Consider the following 17,173-nt stretch of genomic DNA (forward strand, 5'->3'; position numbering starts at 1 on the left):
GCGGGCGGACCGGGGCGGAGCCCTCCCGCTGCCCCGCGCCCGCCGAGCCGCCGCCCTGCGCCGCCGCCGGAGCCGGTAAGGGCGGCCGGGCCGGGCTGGGCCGCGCCCCGCGGGGCCGCGCCCTCGGCGGCTGGAGGCTGGGCCGGGCCGGGGCGGCGGGTTGGGTCGGATCGGGCCGGGCCGGGGTCGGGGTCGGGGCCGGGCTGGGCCGCGCCGCGGTGGGGGCGGGATCGGGACGGGACGGGACGGGACGGGTTGGGCGGGGGTCGGGCCGGGCTGGGCTGGGAGCAGGGTCGGTGTCGGGGGCGGCTGGGCCCGGTGCGGCCGGGCTGGGACGGGGCTGGGGTCGGGCGGGGGCTGGGACACGGAAAAGGGGGTTCGGGGTCGCGGGGCTGTGCGGGGGAAGGCGCCGGCGGCCGCCGCGTTGGGAGTCCCTGAGGCGGGACAGGCAGGGACCCGCAGGCGGCCGGCGGGCCGGGACCGAACTCGGGGCCCGCGGCCGGTGGAGCCCCGGGGGCGGGAGGGGCTGGGGCTGGGGCTGCGCTGGACAGGGGTGGGGGTGCAGGGGATGGGGGGTTCTCGCAGCGGGTCTCGGGGAAGGGTCCTGGGTCAGTGCTGAGGAACTGGGGGGTCTTCGCATGGTGGGGCCACAGCCGGGGCGGTGGGGAAAGGGGCCGCAGGGGCTCAGCAGGGCCGACCTGGGCACTCGGCACTGGGGGAGTTGAGGGACCCTCACTCCAGGCAAGGGGAGCCCTGCAGGCCACCGGGACCGAGGCAGGGGCTGGGGTCCTGACAGGAGCATGGCCGAAACATGGCTGGGGGAGGCGAGGTGGCAGTGACAGCGGGGTGTGAGGGCTGAGATGGGGATGGGGTGTTGCTGGGGTGCCCCTTCCATGGTTCTGTCCCAGATGGGTGGGTGAAGAATACAGTGTGTGGGCAGTGCCATCAGCCCTGGGGCTGGCAAGACCCGCAGGACGTCGGGCCAGGGTGCAGCACCGGCTCATTGCAGCTCATGGGCAGGACTGCTCCGTATGCCATAGCCGGTGAGCTGGGAGCAGGGCTGGCGCTGCCCTGGAAGTGCCAGAGCCAATTCTGGTGGCTGTGAGGCCCCTTCAGGGGTCCGAGCTGTGAGGCTGGTCTCCTCTGTCCCTCGCCTGGAGCCTGGGACACAGGCAGAGTAGCTGTCCTGGGGAGCGTGCCAGGGCCTGTCCTCCCTGTGCAGAGCGAGTGGGGGTCCCGCTGCAGCTGGGCGAGTACCAGGTTAAAGCCCTCACAAGTGTATGTCGGGGACATCGTGCTCAGTCAGTCCCTGCACCGGCACTGCGGGACTCACCAAGGGCAGCCCCGCGTCCCGGCTTGATGCTGCAGACCCCCAGGCAGGAAAGTACCTGCCAGGCATGGCTCTGCGCTGCTGGGGATCTCGGGTCAGCACAGCCCGGCGTCTCAGTGAGGCTGTTGCTGTCAAGGGATTGCAAATGGAACCAAGACACTCGCTCTTTGCCTAGCTCTGGGATGGAGTATCTGTTGGTTGAAGTGGAGAGGGGGAGCGTGGGGACCTTTGGGGTCCCAGTTTCTCGAGCGTGATGCTGTGCCAAGTTCAGCCAAGCCTGGGTCGGAGTTGGGGATCGGGAGGTCTATGGAGCTATGAGATCCCATGCAGGGTGGTGCTGGGCCTTCTGCAGCTCTGCCCCCTGACGCTGCTCCCCTCCCAGGAGGTGCACCCGGGCCTGGCTGGGCCTGCAGATAAGCCTGTGGGTGCCGAATCTGCTTCCTGCGTGCTGCTGCAGGCACCCGTGACACCGGAGTCAGCTGTGAACTTCCCCTTCTGCTGCGAGTCCAGCTCTGTTCCCAGCCTTCGGCAGTCAATCCCTGCGGTTTTCCGCAGGGCTGCTGAGGAGGGGGACCCGAGGGTCCTGTCCTCGCTCCCCCAGGGAGACACCCTGGCTGAGGGGCTGCTAGGAGAACAGGGGCTGTGGGAGGAGACGTCGAGGTCTCAGGGCTGCATGTGGGAAAGGCGGGCAAGGAGCCTCGTGTCCTTATCCATCCCTCCCCACAGCAAGAGCCGCGATGGATGACATCTTCACACAGTGCCGAGAGGGTAACGCAGTGGCTGTGCGCCTCTGGCTGGACAACACTGAGAACGACCTCAACCAGGGGTGAGCAGAAAGGGACCAGGCCCAGGTTGGACCTGCCGGGGTGCCGGCACCAGCTCAGCTGCACCATGGGCCGAGGGTACTGGACTGCGGCTGGGGCTGGTTTCCGCTCTGCTCTGTGTCCTGGGGAGGTGGTGGGATTCGGCTCCTCCCCGCTGGAGGAAGTTACCGCATCACTGAGGTATGAGGGCTGCACATCCTCCAGCCGCTTCCTCAGCTGCCGCTGCTGCCGGCCACGGATGGGACACGTCTCGGCCAGGGGTTGGGCTGGAGGTGCTGGGGAGAATCTCCTCGTCCCCAGGGGGGGCTGGTGTGTGTCTGGGTGATCCTGTCCCCTCTCCTGGGAGCACTGCAGCCAACCTGTGGAAGCACAGCTGGGGTCTAAGAGGAGGGCTGGGGACCGCCCCGGGGCCAGGAGCTGTGCAGGGCCGATCAGCACCCAGATCTTGTCCCCACAGCACATCCCCTGCTCCGGCAGCTCCCGCAGGACCATACCATCCAACATGCTGCCCGCCCACCTTTCCAGGAGCATTGTTCAGCCAAGGCACAGGGTTTAAAGCAGACACCTCCACTGCCAGTGGGCAGGCACAGCCTTCTGCCCACACAGCAAAGATCCCTTCTCAGGCCACAGCAGCATTTTTGCTGAACTCATTCTGGATGAGGGGTCTGCCCTTGGCCATGTCTTTCAGTCCCTCCTGGGGATCCCATTCCCACGGGTCAAGCCTGAGGGACTGGGGGCCAGCTGGCACTCGCTGGGGCATTTTGGTCCCGGGTGCCTGTGCCAGGGTGCCGCTGCTTTCAGGGGCAGATGGGGTCTGCTGTGCTGGGGAGCTGGGGATGCAGTGGCCCCCGCCTGCCGGGCCTTAGTCTCCTTTTAAGGCCTGGCTGGTCTCCTCCTCCCTTACTTGGCCAGGCACTGCCAAGCTGAGGGGGATGGGGGAGGGGATCCGGCTCTTGCCAGCATCTCTATGATTCAGCCCTGGAGAAGATGGGATTTGGCCAGGGCCTCCGGGGCCCTGGTGGGGATGGGAGAGAGCAGGAGAGCTGCTCAGCCTGTCCCCTTCGCCTCCACTGCCCATGTGTGGGCGCACAGGGCAATACCTGCCTGGCTAGAGTGCAGCCAGCAGTGCCCCGGCCGCACTCGGCCCTTCTCTCCCTGCCTGGGCTGGGGGAGGACGCAGTGGGTGGGCTCCAGCCACTCAGCAGAGCTGTCCTTGCTGTCTCCGCAGGGATGACCACGGCTTCAGCCCCTTGCACTGGGCCTGCCGCGAGGGCCGCTCCAACGTGGTCGACATGCTCATCATGCGGGGAGCACGCATCAACGTCATGAACCGCGGTGACGACACCCCACTGCACCTGGCTGCCAGCCATGGCCACCGCGACATTGTGCAGAAGGTACCAGGCTCCTGCAGCCAGCAGCACCCTGCCCCTTCCCCTCCACCTTCCGGGCACCCACCCGTGCCTTGCGCAGCCCCGTGGCAAACTGCCAAGCAGGACCCTGCCCAGCCCTCCATCCTGTTCATCCAGGACTCACTCTTATTGTCACCCACTGGCTTCCTTGCTGTCAGCATACTGCATCCCCACAGCGGTGCCTCTGTGCACCTCCACCTTCCCTACAGAAGCCCTGCATCCAGCCTCGTCCCCCTCCCAATAGCAGACCATGCCAGCACCAGGTCAAGGTATTGGGGGTGGGGGACCTGCTCTAGATTTACAGGGATTGTCCTCTTGCCCCCAGCTGATCCAGTTCAAAGCAGACATCAATGCTGTGAACGAGCATGGGAACACGCCTCTGCACTACGCCTGCTTCTGGGGCCATGACCAGGTGGCGGAGGTGAGTGGAAGCACTTGGACACAGGTGGGAGCTCAGGGCAAGGGAGGGGGCTTAGGGGGTCCGGGGAAGGGAGAGGAGGGACGAGGCAGGAGGCTGGGTGTGTGTGAAGAGGTTGAGAAGAGGGCAGCAAACTGCAGATGCTCACTTTCCCCTCCCTCAGGACCTGGTGGGCAATGGGGCCTTGGTCAGCATTGCTAACAAATACGGTGAGACGCCCATTGACAAAGCCAAGACACCCCTGCGAGAGCTCTTGAAAGGTAGGATGTTTTCATCCTGATCTGCAGCCTGCCTCTGGCTCCTGCTGCAGATGCGCTCAGCATCAGCAAGGTCTCTGCTTGTGCTGCCAAACTCCTTGTCCCTCTCCAGAGCGTGCTGAGAAGCTGGGCCAGAGCCTCACCAAGATCCCCTACAAGGATACCTTCTGGAAGGGCACGACCCGCACACGTCCCAGTAAGGACAGAGCCTTCTCCCATGGGGATGCCTTTGCAGGGGAGAGCACAGCTCTCCTGAGCAGTGGGGCAGGCTGCTGGGGAGGGGGGTCAGTCCGCACTGCAAAGGGCTTGTTTGGGAGATGGAAATCCCCTCACTGAAGGTTGTTCCTCATGGGCGTGAGGCACTCACTGGTGCTGCCTCCCTCTGCAGTCCCAGGTGGGTGTCAGGAGGAAGGTCTGTGCAGCCACAGGCTGCATCTCCTTCTTTTCATGCAGGAAATGGGACTCTCAACAAACTTGCTGGAATAGACTTCAAACAGCTGAGCTTGAGCCAAAAACTCAATGAGAACCAGTCAGGAGAGGTACGTAGGCCTGTTGCCCCCCTGGGACAGGGTAGCTGCCGCCATGCCACCACTGCTGTCTGCCCAGCCCCGGGCTGGCTGCGGGGTGCAGAACTGGGGCACAACTGCTCAGTGGGTTTCTCCGTCCAGGCGTGGGGCCAGCCCATGCAGAGAGGGGTGCCTGCCCAGGACTGAAAGGCCAGGGCTCACTCATGCTGTGTCATAGTCGCTCCACGTCGCTGTGGACCTGTTGGTCCCGTGGGCTCCATGGGCCCCACAGCCCTGCACGAGGGGCTGGGAGGTGCTTGGGTACTGCGTGTCCCTCTCACAGCGACTGTCCCTACCTGGCTCCCCACAGCTGTGGAAGGGGCGCTGGCAAGGGAATGACATTGTCATCAAAATGCTGAAAATCCGTGACTGGACAACTCGGAAGAGCCGAGACTTCAACGAGGAATACCCAAAGCTGCGGTGAGTGCCGACGTTGCTCCCCAGGGGAGTCGTGGCTCTGGAGGGCAGGAGCCAAGCAGGTCTGCAGGGTCAGGTGGGAGTGCTGCGGAGCAGGCCCCAGGGATGGGAGGATGCCCCAGCAGGATGGCACACTGGCCATGGGGCAGAGGCAGGGGGTGTGAGGGGGTGTGGGCAGCACCCACTGTTCTCAGGGCTGTCCCTTCTCTTGCAGGATCTTCTCTCACCCCAACGTGCTACCAGTGCTGGGTGCCTGCCAGTCCCCCCCAGCACCCCACCCCATCGTCATCAGCCACTGGATGCCCTACGGCTCCCTCTACAACGTGTTACATGAGGGGACAAGTGAGTGCTGGTGGGGGTGACGGAGCCAGGGCAGAGGCTCGTCTCCCCATCCTCCAGAAGCTGCTTCTCCATGTGTTCGGGGGGTGGCAGGGGGCCCCTCCAGCTGCAACACCAGGGTGGGCCCAGGGTGAGCTCGGCCTCTGGTCTGCACACCTTCCCCACACCCTGTGTGCCATGTGTCTGCCAACACCGCCGCCTTCCCCTGCACACGGCAAGTGACGTGGAGCTCTTACCCCCATGCCACCTCCCTCCCTGCAGACTTTGTGGTGGACCAGATGCAGGCAGTGAAATTCGCCTTTGACATTGCCCGGGGCATGGCCTTCCTGCACACGCTGGAGCCCCTCATTCCACGCCACCACCTCAACAGCCGCAGCATCATGGTGAGTGTCGGTGTCACGCGGCCAGGCTCTTCCCCCTGCAGCCTGGGGCAGGGCAGGTTCCCTGCTGACCGCCCCTCTCTCTCCAGATTGATGAGGACATGACGGCACGGATCAGCATGGCCGACGTGAAGTTCTCCTTCCAGTGCCCAGGGAGGATGTATGCGCCAGCCTGGGTGGCACCAGAAGGTGAGCGGCCAGTAGCCAGGCCCATCCTGCTGCTCGGCCCCTTCCTCACCCCCAGCCCCATTCAGCCCCCTGTGGTGCATTCCCTACAGCCTTGCAGAAGAAGCCAGAGGAAATCAACAGGCGATCGGCTGACATGTGGAGCTTCGCTGTGCTGCTGTGGGAGCTGGTGACCCGTGAGGTGCCCTTCGCAGACTTGTCCAACATGGAGATAGGCATGAAGGTGAGGGGAGGGCTGGGCAAAGCGCACCAGTCCAGCACAGCGGGGCCCAGGCAGCTGGCAGGGAGGGGAGGCAGGGCCCACTGCAGGAGAGCCCACAGCCACCCCTCCCCAAGGTACGGGCTCTGCCTGTCACACGCAGGGCTGGGTCCACATTTCTGATGCTGCCCTGCTCTCCCATGCTCCCAGGTGGCACTGGAGGGGCTACGTCCAACCATCCCACCCGGCATATCCCCACATATCTGCAAGCTGATGAAGATCTGCATGAACGAGGACCCAGCCAAGCGCCCCAAGTTCGACATGATCGTGCCCATCCTGGAGAAAATGCAGGAGAAGTAGAGGGAGGCGCCTCCCAACCAGCTGACGCTGCCATGCTTCCCTCCCCGCCACCCCCAAGTGCCTTCTTTAGCCCCGGAGCCAAGGGGGAGCAGGGAATACCCCCTCACCCTGAGCCAGCCACGGACACACGGTACAGACAACGCTGCCTTCCCTGGAGCTGCTCTGCAGGCTTCAGACGCTGCAGCACCACACCTAGGGCAGCACCTCCATCCTCCCTGGCAGCTACAGGCAGAGACTGAGCAGGAGGCCTGGCCCACAACGCTGCGCATGGCTGGGCTCTGCCACCCGTGAAGCTGGGACAGGGCTGCAGAGCCCCCCTGTCCCTCTCGTCCCCAGGCCCAGAGCAGCTCACCCACTTTAACGGTCTCACGTCAGGCATTGCCCCATCCTGGTGTTCTTCCCTACTAAGGACAGTGGGGTGAAGCTTGCCTGTTGCGCCCAGCACCACCCCAGCTTTGCGCTTCACTCTTTTGTTTCCATCCAGGCCATGTGGAAAAGCCGCCAGCATCTGAAATAAACATTTGTTACAAAAACTGGCTGCTGGTGGAGGGGTGTGTGAATGCACAAGGTGTTGTCTGCAGAAAGGGGTAAAGACTGCCATGGGGGCTGCCCAACAGTCCGCAGGGTCCTAGGCTCTGGATCTGCGCCTGTACCAACCCTCCTCCGGTGACTGGAGCAAGGGAAGTGGGTGAGCTAATGGCACCCGCCTCTCGAGAGAAGGGCCCGGGCTGTCCATGCAGGCCCCCAAGCATTCCTCTTGAGAGACGACAGGTATGCTTGGGAGGAAGACATGAAGACGAGTATTGGGCAGTCCTGTTCCCACTATGCTCACCTTCCTTCAGCTTCTCGGGCAGGGCTGAGCCCTCCTGGGAATGGCAGAAGGGTTGTGAGCCCCACAACGAACCCCTCTGAACCGGCCCTTCAAAGGCACAGAACCAGCTGTATCGTTGCTGGTGTAGGGAGAGGAGAAGCACAGCAGGGCAGCTCACGTGCTGTTTTACTTGTAGGCAGGGCGTTAGCACATGGGCAGGAGACAAGATGCCTTTCCACAAAACAAACTACCCAGCTGTTTAATGGCACAGAAACAACCCTAAAAAAGTTCCCACTGACAATCCCCCAGTCTTTATGTGAAGTAATGTGGCTTTTTCACGTTGATGCCATATTCTGCAAGTGCTGGCGTCAGGTCTTCCATGGTCAGCGTGTACTTCTTATCCTGAAGGGACAAGGAGTAGCGTCAGTCACAGCAAGGACAATCTAAGCTGGCAGGCATTCCTCAAAACCTTGTGGGTTTAGGACTTTCCCCCCTAAAAGCTGTGATGACCTGTGCGTGTGTATTTCCCAGAAGCAGCTGCAGACCAGTGTTTGGGGCATTAACCAGCTCTTAAGTACTGCACGTTTCATTTGCTCTGTGCCCTCAGCTGCTCAACGGACAGAAACACGCTGAGCATTACTCAACACTATAAAGATAAATTACATTGCCCTCATGAGGCCCACGAACCACAAACAGATGACAACTGGGAGAATTCCCAGAAACTACAGCCACACACTTGCTCCCCCTTCATGTCTTTCCCCAGGCATCTGTTTTAGCTGCTGTCAGAGGGAAGACGCAGGGTTAGATGGCCCTCAGTCTGATGAGGTGCCGCTACTCGCACGTTCCTGTGAAGCGACCAAAGCATATTCCACAAATTCCACTGCCCACCTTGTTTTCCTGCCAGCAGAGCCCTAGCTTGTGAGTACACGTGTTGCTCTTTCAGGAGCACAATGGGTTCAAGACTTTGTACAACCCACATCCCTCAGTGGTGGCAGTTTAGCCGGCTACAGCCCCAGGAGAGGACGGCTCCCCCGGTCCGAGCAGCCATTCTGCCCTTCTCTCACCTTGCTCTTATTGCGGGAGCTGCCCGAGGCTGTTCCCTTCATCTTGCAGTGCTGCAGTGCATCATTGGCAATGTCAGAAATAAATTTCTGCGCAGCCAGAGAGATCAAGCGAATGCTGCCCAGCAGAGAAAGAGCGGAGGTAATTACAGACAAAGCACAGTGACCAAGGGATTCCTGTCTGCTGCCAGACCCTGCACGGGGTCCCCGGGGCCATGCTCTGCCCCACCTGCTGCCACTTACATGCGTGGATCAGAGGCCTCGAATCCTGCCCTGTTGAGGTAATACCCTGTGACGGCATCCGGGATCTGCGCGAAAGAGAAGCTGGAGCAGCTCCGCGTGCCCGCGGCAGCCGTCCTGCCGTGCTGCAGCCGGCCCCCCCGCCTACCGTGGGGGTGTAATCCTCCAGCTGCATCAGGAAGTCCACCAGCGGCGTGGTGGAGACCACCGGCTTCACGTCCCCGTTGGCTGCGCTGGGTGGCACGTAGACGCCGTTGGACATGGCCCCCTCGGGGGGGGCTGCGGCCACCGCTGCCGAGACGGGCGCTGCGGGCACAGGCGACTCAGTGGGCCGCCGTCTCCGCGCTGCCCTTCCCCCCCCCATCCCACCTCCCCGCGTCGGAACCCCGGTTCCTACGGCCCCCGCCTCGGGACGCCGCCGTCATGGCGCCCGCACCCCCCGCCGGACGGGCTCGGTGCCCGCGCTCGGCCCACGACCCCCGCGGGACGCCCCCCGCGCCGGCCCTGGCCTCCGCGCCCGCGCCCCGCCCCCCCCGGCTCCCACCGCCCCGTATGGCCCACCCCCCCCCGCGCTCACCGGCCCCCCTCCCGCCAGCCGCGCCGCCCTCGGCTCCCCGCGCCGCACCGCCCACCGCGCCCGGCGGCGCCCCGGGGACGCCGCTGCCGCCCGCCGCCGGGCTGGGCTTGTTGTCGGCGGCGGGGGCGGGCGCGGGGGCGGGCGGCGCCGGGGCGGCCGGAGCCGCGGGCGCGGGGTCGGCCTCGCCGCTGCCGCTCATCGCCCGCCGCCGCGCGACACCGGGCGCCGCCTCCCCCGCGCCTGCGCGCGCCGCGCCACCTCATTGGCCCCGCCGGGCCCCGCCCCGCGCGCCCCCACGCGGCGCCGCGCGGCACAGAAGCAGACAAGAGCGGCGGAACCACACCGTTTTATTGGCCCCGGCCCCGCCCCTCGGCAGTCATGGCGGCGGCGGCGGCAGCAGCGCCTGTAGCAGGCGGGGGAAGTTGGGGGTGCCCCAGCCGGTGACCGGGTCCCAGGCGGGGCCGGCGCAGAAGCCCTGTCCCTGCACGGTGCCGTCAAGGCAGGAGAGGTGGCAGCCCTCTGTCACCTGCGGGGACAGGCCTCAGCGTGGGGGGGGGCCCTGCCGCGGGGCTCCCCCTGCCCACACCCCCCGGAATGCCCAGCGGGGGAACGGGACCCCCACCGCAGCCCTCGATGGGACGGTGGGACAGGAACCCCAGTGAGCCTTCCCCGGGAATGCACAGGACACCCCCCCAGGGCAAGGGCCACCCCCTCCCCAGGCCCTCCAAAACACCCCCAGCAATAAGGGGACACCCCCACCCCGGCCAAGGAAACACCACAGGGACGCCCCTGGACACCCCTCCTTGTGGGAAAGCCGTGGGGACCCCCTTGACACACCCCCCTCACCCCCCAGCAGTGAGCCTGTCCCTGCCCTGAGCAGGAGACCCATGCTTCCCCACCAGCACCCATCCGTGACCACCCAGCTGCTCTGGGCCACCCAGGATGGGAGCCCTAGCCCTGTGGCAGCCCCGGCCCCCCGCCCACAGCCCAGCTCACATCATAGAGCGCGGTGCTGTGCCCCTGCTCCTGCAGCTGGTAGAGCGCAGGGTTGAGGAAGCCCAGGGGTGCCAGCCCCCGCTGCAGGCGCTGGTCATTGATGAGTGCCACCATGCCCCCCACCACAGGGGTAGATGCCTGCGGGAGACACGAGCACCTCAGCACCCGGCCGCTTGGCCACTGCAGGCCAGCATAGGGCTGTCCTCCTCACCGATGTCCCCGACACCCAGGGCAGCGGGATGCGGTTTGTCACCACCCAGTAGTTGTCAGAGAGGGCGGACAGGTCAGGGTAGGCACGGCCACTGCTGTTGTAATAGGAGCTGGGAGGCAGCTTCAAGGCCAACTGGAAGAAACGCTGCACTGCAGCAGCCTGGGGAGAGACAAGATCATCAAATTGCAGCATGGTTTGGGTTGGAAGGGAACTTAAAGGCCATTTAGTCCAACACCCTGCCATAGGCAGGGACACCTTCAACTAGATCAGGCTGCTCAGAGCCCCGTTCTGCCTGACCTGGAACGTTTCCAGGGATGGGGCATCCACCACCTCTCCAGGCAACCTGGGCCAGGGGCTCACCACCCTTAGTGTAAAACATTTCCTCTTTATATCTAATCTGAATCTCCCCTCTCTTAGTTAAAAGCCATTTATCGCAACAGGCCCTGCTAAAAAGTCTGTCCCCATCTTTCTTATGAGCTTCCTTTGAGTACTGAAAGGCCGCAATAAGGTCTTCCTGGAGCCTTCTCTTCTCCAGGCTGAACACCTCCAACTCTCTCAGCCTGTCCTCTCAGCAGAGGGGCCCCAGCCCTCACAGCATCTCGGTGGCCTCCTCTGGCCCCGCTCCACCAGGTCCATGTCTCTCCTGTGCTGAGGCCCCCGAGATGGAGGCAGCACTGCAGGGGGGTCTCCCCAGAGCAGAGCACAGCAGAGGGGCACAATCCCCTCCCTCGCCCTGCTGGCCACGCTGCGGGGGATGCAGCCCGGGATGCCGGGGGCTCACTGGGCTGCCAGCGCACATTGACAGCTCATGGCCAGCTTTTCCCCTCCCAGCACCCCCAAGCCCTTCTCAGGGCTGCTCTCCATCCCCAGACTGTGTCGGTACCGGAGGTTGCCCCCACCCAGGACAATGCACTTGGCCTTGTTGAACCTCATGAGGTTCACATGGACCCATAAGTAACAGGACATCTGGCAGTGGGACCCTGTCCCTGCTCACTTCCAGCCCTGGCCTGCAGCCCAGCCCTGGGGCTGCCTGTGCCCACCACAGCCCATCGTCACCCCCACCAAGCGCCACACAGCCCCCGACCCAGCTGCAGCCCCAGGGTCTGGCAGCACAGGCACCTCCTCACCTGGTAACTGGGCATGGGGAAGACATTGCTGAAGCCTCCCCCGCTAATGTAGTCCGTCACCTCTGCGGTCACCAGGAAGGGGTTCTTGAAGGACGTTCCACCCACAGTGGTGACGTAGGGACTGGGGGGACAGGAGGGCACTGCGGGTGGGCACACAACTGCCTGGGGCCACAGCAGCACCCCACACACCAGCCCCCTCCCGAGGAGCTGCACAGGTCCCCCCAGCTCCGAGGTCTGCAAACATCTCCAAGCACACTGGAGGGGCTGATCCTCAGGAGTCCCCCAGAGGGGCTCAAAACCCACTCGAGGCAGCAGCCGGCCATGGGCTGGGGCTCCAAGTGCCAGCAGCAGCGCTCAGCTGGTGCTGGCTGCGGGTGTGCCACAGCAGCCAGCTCTGCGCAGAGCCTCACATCTCCACCACACCCAGGTTTACCTCCCCACATCTACCTTGAGGCTGGAAAGCTAGGCCGGAAAGTGTGGTTCCCACCAGGCACCCTTCTGCACCCAGCGCCATCGTCACCTGCCGACAGAAACAGACTGGGTAATCTGGCAGCATCTGAGCAGCCTCTCCACCACCGAACGTTCCCGGGAGTAACCTGGGGGAGGACTCTTTCCACCTCCCAGTCTGGGATTCCCCTGCAGGGGCTCCGGGCTGCCCAGAGGTGGAGCGGCCCCATTTGGTGTTCAGCACGGAGGTTCCCCATTGTGCTGGGACCCTCAGACGCACCCGCACCGTGACAGCTACAGCACCCACCTGAGGCAAACAGGATGGTCAAGCCCCGGGCAGCTGCCTTCATGAACTCCACGTTCACACGCTCCATGTAGGCTAGTGACAGGCTATCCTCATCATCCCCATAGCTCACAGAGTGCACCCATGGCAGCGCCGACATGTTGCTGAGCAGCAGCAGCCAGGCCAGGAAGGGCTCCTGGCTCTCGTGCCTTCCTGCAGAGACAGAGCGGCGGCAGGTTCAGCTCCTCCTAGGACACCAGGCCTGAGGGAAAGCAGGAGACAGCACAGGAAACCGTGCCTCAGCAGGACCACTGAAGGTCCTCCAGCTCCTGCCCTGCCTACAGAGAGCAGATCCACAGCACAGCTGGCTGGGAGCTCTCTCATGAGCTCTTGCTGGCAGCACAGCTGATCCTGGGGATTGCCACAGTGGATGGCACCAGGCTCCAGCTCTGCCAGCATGTCTGGTGAAAGGTTGCCCTGAACCCCAGAGCAGGGGGTCTACACTCATCCACACCTTCTCTGAGCATGTCACAGGGCTGTAGCCACTCTTGGCATCCATGCTGCCCTTCCGAGAGCCAGCCAAGCCCTGGCCCCTCTACCCATAACAGTGGGTCCCAGAGTGGTTTGATGGACATTCCACCTCCATCTGCCAAGGTCCCTTCCTGCCCCTCATCCCGCTCCATGAGGTGGGGAGAGCAGAGCCCCAGCCACCCTTCTTCCTCTCAGTTGTTCAAGTGACTGCACCCTCTCCACATCACTAACTGCACAGAGGAGGTGCAAGTTAACGCAGAGCTGTGCCTGCCTTCACCATCAGGAAGACGGAGCTGCTCCGTCTCCTGTTCAGCCAGTTTCTGATCTGGCACAGATGACACTTTGTCCTACAGAACCATAGCCATGTTTGTGCAGGCTGTTTTGCAACCTTGTTTTCTCAAATTGCCTTACTCTCCTTTATTCACTCTACTGGCAGATTCATGGATGAGAAATTAGCTTCAACCTCAAAGAAGCAGGCAAAAAATAGAAAGACACAGTTGCTGTGCTCTTCCTCCGTGGAAAGGCAGCAGAGTGGGGTGACTGCTTTACATTGTGCAGTCAAGGTGTGGAAGTCTCTGTTCCAGGATACTCTGGATGCTGAAAGTTCACATGGGTTCAAAAGCAACTACACAAATCAGTGGAAGATGATTTCCCTATGAGCATTTAGAAACCAGCATCAGCTCCAATTTTGGAATCCCACAAGGTATGTGCCCACAGTAGCTGGGACAGCATTCTGGGGATCATACATGATGGGGCGTTCCCCTTTGACAGACAGCAGATAGACTCAGTACAGCCATTTTTTGCAGAGAGCAAGCATTTCCCTAAACAGCAGGCAGGTGTGTGGGTGCTACAGCAAGTGGGATGCACAGAAACAGCCACAGGGCAACTCTGGAGGGGGATCAGTACCTGCATTGCTGAAGACCCACGTGGAGATGTTGGCACCCGTGCTCATGATGTATTCCACGTCCAGACTGGCCTCCAGCCCAGCCTTGCCCTTGCCCTGGTGCCCGACCACGTGGTCAACCTGAGAGCGGTGGGCAAAGCTGCTGCCAAAGAGCTGCATAAACTCAGCCAGGTCAGCCTGGTGGAAATACTGTTCCAAGAACTGGGAGGACAAGGAATGGACAAGTTTTTTTCTCATTTTCTCTTGAAAAAACAAGGTCAGTTTTTTCTTCTGACTTAGATAGTTGGCCCAGCATGGGTCTGCGAAATGCTAGCCCACCAGCCACCAAGGAATCCCCACCACTGGGACCACCAGAGCAGCAAGGTGCTAGAGAAGCACCAGTGTGTGGAATTCCCACGGCCTAAGGGCTTCTGACCTGGACCGGCTCTGCTGGTTACCTGGGCACAGGCCTGGCTGTTGTTTGGTAGTAGCCCGATGTCTCCTCCTGTCATGTTGTATCTCTTACGAATGATGGAGGGTGTCACGCCCAGGTGGAAAGCCGCTCTCCCTCCATAGTGCTGCCTTGACTCCACTTCCTTCTTGGCCCAGGCTCTGCTGACCACCTTCCTCTCTGCGGGGAACCGATGCAGACCACCCACTGGCACGCAAGGAAGCAGGGAAAGCAGCTGTTAGGGCCCAGTACCCTGGGAGGACAGCGTTATAGCCCCTTGGCTCCCCCTTCACCTTCCTAACTCAGGCTTCATGTCCGAGGGCTGGCCTGCAGCGGGGCTTGGGGGAGCCCATCACCTGTAGCACATGCTCCGAGTGCTGCACAGGAGGTGGGGAAGTGCTCCCTTGGCTTCCTCGCCAGCCCTCACTGACACTCACAGGCTGCACAGCTGCTTCCCCACTGCCTGGCCACTAGTGCAGCTTGGCGCCCCTCTGCTCTCCTCGTGGGACCTCACACAAAAGGGACTCATGGGAGGGAGTTTTTCTACCTCAGAAGCAGCTGCACATCCACAGAGACAGGCTGCACCTGAACTCTCCCCCCTGAGCATCCAGGACCAAGAGCATCAGTAAGAAACACTTACTTTGGGTGCTGCCTGTCCACATCATAGAATCATGGAATAGTTTGGGTGGGAAGGGACCTTTAAAGGCCACCTAGTCCAACCCTGTCATGGGCAGTGACATCTTCAACTAGAACAGGTTGCCCAGAGCCCCGTCCAACCTGACCTTGCAATTTTCAGGGATGTGGTGCCTACATCCTCAGGGGGGAATAAGGGCAGCCGGGATCATAGCTGGAGGATCTGCCACACTGTCCTCCGGGGCACCGAGATGGCCAGTCCTGGCTACAAAATGGTTAACCCCCCACCCACACCCCAGGCACTCAGGGCTCTGGGCAGTCTCAGCTCCCTGGTGTAGGACATACCAAAGTCAACATGCTCAGCCAGTTCCTCGGGGACAGCGTAGGGCAGCGGGGAGCGCACAACACTGCGCTGGCCTTTCACATAGCGGTGGAACTCAGCTCCTGGCAAGAGGTGCTCAGCCGTGCTGCAGCACATGGACAGCCACAGCATGAGGATTCCTGCCGCCAGGACAGCTGTCAGCAGCCCGTCCAGCAGCATGCCTGTTCTCTGCCCTGCCTCCCACACCCTTTCCACCCCGCTTGCTGCTGGCAGGAGTCAGGGACGAGCTCTACTTCTCACCAGCACAGCTGACCTAGTAAGCAAAGAACGCCTTCCATACTTGACCAATTCCCACTACCACACTGAACCAGAGCTCTGATGCTGCAGGGTCCCCTGCAACTCTATCCCCAGTCCCCCAGTGAGGACTCTGCGGCCCCACAGAAGGCAAGAGGAGGTGCGGGGCTGGCCCAAGCACCTCATGGACACACACGCCTTGTTTCCAGTACTCCAGACCACCGGCTGTGACTCCCTGCAGCACTGGGAGCAGACACACAGGCAGCCAGCTCTGGGTTGCGGAGCCCTCACAGCCTGGGCAGAAACATGGCTCAGCCTGGCCTGCACCGCAGAGCCCTGGGGATGGGAAGGCACAGCAAGCAGGGTCAGGGTCTGGCTTCTCCTGTCTGTGGGACTGGCACGGCCACCACAGCAGGGCCCAGCCCCCCCCCAGGGCTCACCTTGCTGGCATGTGGCACTCCAGGAAATCGAGGGTGGTCACGCTCCTGCAGTTCTCAACACCATGGCCTTGTAGCCACTTCAGCACTGCCATGAGTGTAGCTGGGGACGGCTGGACAAGGTCCCGCACCTGCTCCAGGGACAGGTACTTGCCTGCGAGTCACAGAGAGGGTCAGAGCACCCTGTCTGGAGGGCCTGATGGGACCTGGCAGGGCTCAGGTGCACAGGCGTTACCGTATCGTGGCGAGTGGGGGTCCGAGACAGCATCGACGAGCTGGGCAAGGCGCCCCGTGCCTGGCTGCCGCAGGGCGAAGGTCAGCCGCACTTCGTGGTCGGGTTTCACGCGGCCAGCATGGGTCCAGCCGGGGGGCACGCTGCAGGGAGGCTGTGAGCAGCAGGCGGGCACCAGCGCCCCGTCCTGTCCTGCCCACGCCGGCACCTACCGGAACGGCTGGTCCCGCTCCAGGGCCAGGCCCGCGGCGCAGCTCCAGGCGGCCGCACACAGCGCCAGCACGGCGGGGATCCCCCGACACCTGCAACAGCGGTCAGGGGGAGCGCGCACCGGCGCGGCCCCGCGACCCCCGGCCGCACCAGGCCAAACCCGGGGGCTGCCAGGTGCCCGCCTGACCCCCCCGAGACCCGGGCCGGGAAACCCCCCCGGCCCCTCAGCATCCCGGGCCCCGGAACCCCCCGGCCCCCCAAGCCCTCGCCACCCCCGGCCCCGGGAGCTCCGCCTGACCCCCTGAGCCCCGGGCCGGGGAGCCCCCCCCGAGCCCCTGTCACCCCCAGGCCGGGCAGCCCCGCCTGACCCCCCCAGTCCCCGTTACCCCCGCGCCATCCCGCCGCCTCCCGCCGCAGCGCCCCGATCACGTGTGTGGGCGCATGATTCCCGGTCACGTGAGGAGGCCGAAGCTACGGTCACGTGGTGGGCAGGACCCTATACCCGCCAGTCCCATAGCTCCGGATGTTGGGGTTATTGGGGGTTGTCGGCTCTGGCTCATCCTGTCCTCAGCCTCCCAGCAACTCGCTAATGGGGCCGCGCTGCCAGGCCCGAGGTGGGCTCTGGTGCTGGGCCCGGCGGGAAGCGCCGCTTGCCGGAGGCCCGGAGAGTGCACGGCACCGGCGCGGTCCGGTCCGGTCTATGCTGCCTCGCCACCGATCTGCCCCGCCCGCCTCCCAGAGC

General features: G+C 63.5%; 3 protein-coding genes across 5 annotated transcripts; 1 reads left to right on the forward strand and 2 right to left on the reverse strand.

The window, feature by feature from the left end:
* The first annotated feature begins 16 nt into the window (after window positions 1–16).
* ILK (integrin linked kinase) lies at window positions 17–7,221 on the forward strand. Of its 3 annotated transcripts, none has more exons than XM_082488780.1 (13): window positions 17–75; window positions 2,057–2,156; window positions 3,383–3,548; window positions 3,889–3,984; window positions 4,145–4,241; window positions 4,351–4,434; window positions 4,692–4,777; window positions 5,115–5,224; window positions 5,436–5,563; window positions 5,822–5,943; window positions 6,030–6,129; window positions 6,219–6,349; window positions 6,536–7,221. In XM_082488780.1, the coding sequence occupies exons 2-13, from the start codon at window positions 2,068–2,070 to the stop codon at window positions 6,683–6,685; spliced, it is 1,359 nt and encodes a 452-aa protein (XP_082344906.1). In that variant the 5' UTR covers window positions 17–75; window positions 2,057–2,067; the 3' UTR covers window positions 6,686–7,221. The 3 variants fall into 3 exon arrangements, with proteins under 3 accessions (XP_082344906.1, XP_082344904.1, XP_082344905.1); XM_082488778.1 differs by lacking the exon at window positions 17–75 and adding an exon at window positions 901–1,043; XM_082488779.1 differs by lacking the exons at window positions 17–75; window positions 2,057–2,156 and adding an exon at window positions 2,213–2,334.
* A 444-nt stretch (window positions 7,222–7,665) lies between these two features.
* On the reverse strand, window positions 7,666–9,573 carry TAF10 (TATA-box binding protein associated factor 10; the record flags this gene model as incomplete). The annotated part of the gene is made up of 5 exons (XM_082498558.1): window positions 7,666–7,898; window positions 8,561–8,675; window positions 8,801–8,865; window positions 8,946–9,103; window positions 9,375–9,573. The coding sequence occupies 5 exons, from the start codon at window positions 9,571–9,573 to the stop codon at window positions 7,809–7,811; spliced, it is 627 nt and encodes a 208-aa protein (XP_082354684.1). The 3' UTR covers window positions 7,666–7,808.
* A 136-nt stretch (window positions 9,574–9,709) lies between these two features.
* Window positions 9,710–16,859, reverse strand: TPP1 (tripeptidyl peptidase 1). Its single transcript, XM_082488894.1, has 13 exons — window positions 16,818–16,859; window positions 16,434–16,523; window positions 16,225–16,364; window positions 15,993–16,143; window positions 15,282–15,403; window positions 14,311–14,510; window positions 13,876–14,074; window positions 12,463–12,651; window positions 12,156–12,228; window positions 11,709–11,829; window positions 10,582–10,740; window positions 10,371–10,508; window positions 9,710–9,900 (listed from the first exon to the last, which is right to left on the reverse strand). Exons 1-13 carry the CDS (start codon window positions 16,826–16,828, stop codon window positions 9,751–9,753), a joined length of 1,743 nt encoding a protein of 580 aa, XP_082345020.1. The 5' UTR covers window positions 16,829–16,859; the 3' UTR covers window positions 9,710–9,750.
* Between the last annotated feature and the right edge of the window lie 314 nt (window positions 16,860–17,173).

Source organism: Vanellus vanellus (genome assembly GCF_965231255.1).
Source record: "Vanellus vanellus genome assembly, chromosome: 1".
In the NCBI taxonomy this organism is placed as follows: domain Eukaryota; kingdom Metazoa; phylum Chordata; class Aves; order Charadriiformes; family Charadriidae; genus Vanellus; species Vanellus vanellus.